Here is a 5,520-nt window from a genome sequence, read left to right as displayed (position 1 = left end):
AGGAGCAGGGCGACGAGGAAGAGAGACTTCTCAATCTCAACACCAAGCGAGAAGAGGCGATCCGATCCAGCAAGGATCGGCCTCCTCCTGTATCCCTTAGGTGGCATGTTGCGAAGCCGGTGTCGCCCTCGATCCCAGATCCGGACGAGGCCAAGAGGACCGCCGGTGATTCCGCTCCGGTCCCTCCCATCGGCGAACCCGCAGGCGGAGATCGTAAGCGTGCTTGGAGGGAGAAAAAGAAATCCGATTCGGAGAATCGACCCGGACCCGAGTCGGCGGCCATCGAATCCGAGGAGGCGTATTCGGAGGAGAAATCCATCGCGGTGAAAACGGAGGGCGAGGGTCGAAATCGGAGGGGAGTGGGGCAGCCCAAGTCCATCAGGGTCCCAGGAGGCCGAGGATCTGAGTGGCCAGGGCGGATTGAGCGGCAGAGATTCAACGGAAGCTATGGAGCCGTTGCCGGTGCGCCGAGGAGGAGTTGGATCCCTGAGAGAGGAGGCGATGGACGGCGGCTGAGGAACGGCGCCGAGGCTGGTTCGGTGTGGGTCTGGAAAACGACAAGCTAGCTCTTAACTAGTTCCGGCGGAACATTCCAAGGTACCATTAGGACCATTACTACCGTTTCAAAATTACCCTTTAGAATATTCGTCTTTTTTTATTATTATTTTTAGAATATTCGACTTTGAACTTTAGTGCTACCTCACCACATCAAGGAGTATGATATTCTACATATATATATTTTTGAATTGAGGTGGTGAGATATGTATGAATGACAATTTAATTCTAATCAGTCAGATTTTGATCAAATAGATTTACCGTTTATAAAATTGCTCTAATAGTTTGATCACTTTTAAGTAATAAATTGTAGAGTATGTTACCATTTCAGGCCACATTAAACTTTGTACCAATTACAAAATAATAGCCGAAGGAGCATTAAATGGCCACTTAATCAGGCATGTGATGGATGGTGAAGTGTTTATTTAGCACATTCAATGTCACCACCGACCAGTCCATCGATCTATTGGTCTCTTGAGCTTAAAAAAAATTCCTTCTCCCCTAGTCAATTACATAACTGGAGACGGACTACGAGGACATTTGGGGTGAGCTTTATTTTTGAAGTCGAAGTGGAAGTAAGCAATTGGAAATTGAAATCAAGTAGCCACTTTGTTGTAGCTCCTTTCACCTTCTTTGACAAACAAATAAACAAACAAACAAGTGGAAGACAAAATTGCTCCACTTCATTTCAACACAAAATACACAGCAATTTAACACATTTCGAACAAAAACACTAATAAGCGCACACCGGCCGTCGAGCAGCAGCGTCTTCGGAGGCCATCATCTACTACTCATCAGGTGTTTCTTCCGGTTTAGGCGCCTCTGACTCGCCGGCTGCTTCTTCATCCGCACTCGAACTCTTCTCTCTGTCGGCCTCGAGTTGGCTCAGGTTCCCCTTCTCCTTGATGAGCTGGGTGTGGTGGTGCTTGCAGAAGAGCTTCCCGTCGTGGGCAATGTAGTTTGAAGGGCTGATGACGCATCCGCCATGGCAGCATTTGAAGCAGCTCTTGTGGTATGCAGCTCCATTAACCTTAACCTTCAAGAACAAATCAGATATATCAGCAATCAGGGTTATAGATCAACTACATCAATATATGCATACCCTTTCAGTTGGATAAACAGTCTTTTCGCATCCAACACACTTCTCTTTCGTGCCAACGAAAGCACTTGATACTCTGCTCGCATTCTGCAGTATCATAATCAGTTGTTTATTCCATTGTCAGTGTAAACCAAATGAGAGCGATTTGATCTACCTCAGTGTCGACAGGCTTTTCTGGTTTCACAACTTTCGGGATCCCTGAGGAATGCAAATGAGAGGAGTTTCAGGTGGTTACAGATCAACAAGAAGAAGAGTTAGCAGAGAATGATGGTGACCTTCAAAGCTCTTGTCCAGGCTGCCGGTGCTCTTGTAGAGCTGATCGAAATGGGGCTTGCAGTACAACACTCCTTCGAAGGAATTGTAGTTTCCCAACTGCAAAAAAGGGAGAAAAGGAGAAAATCAGTAACGAGAAGAACAATCATTGAGAAAATGAGTGAGATTAAATGGACCTTCAAGGTGCCATTGCAATGGTGGCAGCGGAAGCAAGCCTTGTGGTAGGCTCGCTTGTCGGCCACCAGCTTGTCGACCAAATACACTGTCTTGTCGCAGGCAGTGCACTTGGTGGTCGTCCCCTGGAACGCCATCGTCGCCTCTCTCTCTCTGCCTTTGCTAACAGAATGCGGTGTTGTTTGGCCCCAGATGAGAGGGGAGGAGGAAGGATTCGGAGGGGATGAAGAGGAGGGAGAGGGATAAAAGGAAGAGGTGAGAGGGAGAGGATTGCGGAGGAGACAACGAATAAGGAGGGATGGAGGCCATGATCTTGGCGGATGGAAAGACAGGCAATATGAGCTAGAAAGAAAGGGAGAGGTCGGAAAACAACGGTCTCAGGTGACCATCACTTTATTATTATTTTTATTTTTTTTAAAAAAAAAAATAATTTTGGGGCCATTTTAATTAATTTTTTAATAAGTAAAGTTGGAAAATGAAGTTGGGTTCTTCAAGATGGAAAATCAGTAAACAACTGTCACAGCTTTTGGGTACTCAGTGATGGTCCATAAATTTAATTTTCCGCGAGTTTAACAGGTGCACAATAGTTGAAATTCAGATTTTAAATATTTAATTAACTGTTTAAATAACTTAACAGGTACACCATAATCCAGTCACAGCTTTACAACTTGAAAAGTTGGAGGGGAAGGGGACATTATTGGTATGATATATTTTTTTATAAAAGAAAGCTACCTTTATTTTTTTTTGGAAAAAAAATTACTAGAATAAATCTTAATTTTATAAATAAAGGAAGTTAGCTTCAATTTTCCACAAATTACTTTTTTATTGAGAAAATATTTGGCTAGAATAAATATTAATTTTTTAAAATAAAAATATGATCATATAATTTAAAATCACACAAACACGGAGAATAAGGATTGAAAATGAAATAATTTTCCATTCTACCTTAGTTAGCATGTTGATAGGGCTATAAATGAATCTATTCGGTAGATGATGTGGAGCTTTCGAGTTAAATCAAAGTTAAGAGGACTGTTTGATATGATGATCAAAGTCAAAAAAGGGTTAACCTTTAAAATCAACGCAGTCGATCTTCTCAATCGAGAGGTTATCCGATAGGACTATTAGACCGGTCCAAACACCAAGTTCATTAGGTTATCCAGACGTCGAGTCCACCGGTTATCTGACCGGACCATTGGGTTGGTCGAACACCGAGTCTCTAAATATTGATGAATAACTCAAGACGAGACAACACTCTCTAGATCCAAGACTTATTTGCCACTTGAAGATAGCACAATTAACTAACTAGGTTGAGTAGTCTAGCTAATCGGAACTATAGTCTGATCAGACAGAATGGACACCCGGTCTCAATTGAACCCTTTTGGCTAAACAAATAGGTTGAGTAAAAGACGAGTTCTCGACAACACTCTATAAGTCCGATCGACTGGTCCTTATGAGCGATTGTCGATTGAGTCATAGGAGGAACTTGGTCGGCTTACCATGTAAGCATATTGTGGGCCCCTTAACCCAATGACCTTATATTCCTTTTTGACATTTTATGCCACGGAGGATAGAGAATATTCTACCTGCAAGTTGTACATTAGAAACTTCCTCTCTACAAAATGCAAAGATTATGGGTTCATTTTGGGAAAGGTGTCAGAGCATCTTTATAGTTTGTCCTTTCTTTGACATGCTTTGAGATTCATGCACAGACAAACAATAATACTATAAAAGGGGTCTCCATCTATATGTGCAGGTATATGATACTACGCAGTTTTACGCACTCATAGCTATTGTTCCTCTTACTATTCATCTACTCAACTCGATCACTAACTTAAGCATCGGAGTACCTACGTAGGGACCCCTTCCCTAGCCCGATCAATAACACTCCTTTTGACACGCATGATTGCTCGGAGCCACTTTTTGCTAAATAGGAGCCTTTAAGCAGTCAACAACATAGCTACCTTCCCAGCCAGTTATCTTTTCCGCTTTCGGACAGGATCAATGAATAAATTTGATATTTGACTTGGTAAGAGTTTGTTATCAATTAAATGAACAAGATTGAACAACTCTATTAACTAAAAGAACAAACTTGAACACATATGTATTTTGTTCGTTAATATTTATGAATAATATTCGTAAAGATGTTCATGAATAATATTCATGAAAATCATGTTCATAAATAAAACTCTTATCACCTTTCTAATAAAGAAAGAAACTTTTAAAATGACCAAATAAATTTGTATTAACAAACTTAATAATTGATCAAATAAGCTTAAAATGTAAAAGTATCAAACAAACTTCAATTGAGAGTTCAATAATATTTAAACGAATCAATATCAAGTCAAACTTAAACTAAGTTCAAGCTTATAAAAAAAATTAAGCCAAACTTAAATAATTATTTTAATAATTTAGTTCATTTTAGAATTGACTTAACTTGACTCGATTATCTTATCAAATAAATGTTGGCACAGCAGAGCTGGAAAGAGGAGGTGAATTACCTATATAAAACAAAACTACGCCCTTCTCGATCTTTCAACTCAAATTAGTAGCACACTTATAAAAGAAAATTAAACAACTAAAAAAAATGAAAGAGACTAAGGAATTACTTGGTTACAACCTGGATGGTCGTTAATCCAAGGCAAAAGAAAGTATTAAAATGATCTCCTTCGTGTAGGCGGGAAAATATGTTACACTCGTTGAACACTCAGAAATATGCTAGGAAATGAATACAAGAGTTGTTGAATATTTCTTACCTCCAGGGATCTTTTTATAGTCCTTGGAAAACTCTATCCGCAATTTAAAAGCACCTTCAAGATGGTTCAAGGCACCTTCCATTAGATAAGTTTTATCTAGTGAGGATAAAACTCTATCTGCGACTAACAACGAAGGCACCTTCCAAGCCATGGAAGACACCTTCCAAGAGGCAAATCAGCTCCTTAGTAGCTGATCACTCTTCAAGTGGCTGATTCTCTGATTAACCGGAGTTGAGCTCACCCGAACTCAACTTCGACCTTCTCCTCGAGCAGCTTCCTTCCCAGCTTCTTGTCCCTCAAATGTCGTGCACATCCTTCTCGTCCACCGGTGTACTCTTCTGTAGCATCTTGTCCTTCAGATGCATCGAGTCTATCGACTCATTTCCCGTGTCATCCTTCTCGTTAGCTACATCTTCCTTTCGGCTTCTTATGTTCTAAAGTTCCTACACATTTAGACATAAGGATCAAATACAACATGACCTAACTTAACTTGGTTGACAACATCAATACTACCAAGTAGGTAAAGGAGGACCTCAAAATTGGCAAGGAAAGTCCTAACTGTGGTTAGACAAAGAAAAGTCCAAGTGGATCAAAGAGGACCACACGTTGGCAAGCAAAGTCCAAGTGCGTCAAGGAGGACCATACGTTGACAAGGAAAGTCCTAAA

General features: G+C 40.8%; 1 protein-coding gene across 1 annotated transcript; it reads right to left on the bottom strand.

Moving 5' to 3' along the window:
* Window positions 1-1,138: 1,138 nt before the first annotated feature.
* On the bottom strand, window positions 1,139-2,423 carry LOC122053599 (LIM domain-containing protein WLIM1-like). The gene is made up of 5 exons (XM_042615616.1): window positions 2,104-2,423; window positions 1,930-2,026; window positions 1,809-1,852; window positions 1,658-1,741; window positions 1,139-1,591 (listed from the first exon to the last, which is right to left on the bottom strand). The coding sequence occupies exons 1-5, from the start codon at window positions 2,236-2,238 to the stop codon at window positions 1,343-1,345; spliced, it is 609 nt and encodes a 202-aa protein (XP_042471550.1). The 5' UTR covers window positions 2,239-2,423; the 3' UTR covers window positions 1,139-1,342.
* Between the last annotated feature and the right edge of the window lie 3,097 nt (window positions 2,424-5,520).

Source organism: Zingiber officinale, chromosome 3A (assembly GCF_018446385.1).
Source record: "Zingiber officinale cultivar Zhangliang chromosome 3A, Zo_v1.1, whole genome shotgun sequence".
NCBI classification, from domain to species: Eukaryota; Viridiplantae; Streptophyta; class Magnoliopsida; order Zingiberales; family Zingiberaceae; genus Zingiber; species Zingiber officinale.
The sequence above is the reverse complement of the archived record's forward strand: the minus strand, read 5'-3'. Positions and strand labels throughout refer to the sequence as shown.

Bases quoted from the DNA above. Each gene is read 5' to 3' on its own strand.
- LOC122053599 (XM_042615616.1), bottom strand. From the start codon at position 2,238: ATGGCGTTCCAGGGGACGACCACCAAGTGCACTGCCTGCGACAAGACA. The intron at 1,853-1,929 runs GTCACCATCATT...TGCATTCCTCAG, and splicing joins CCTGGACAAGAGCTTTGAAG to GGATCCCGAAAGTTGTGAAA. The intron at 1,592-1,657 runs GTATGCATATAT...TTGTTCTTGAAG, and splicing joins CTGTTTATCCAACTGAAAGG to GTTAAGGTTAATGGAGCTGC.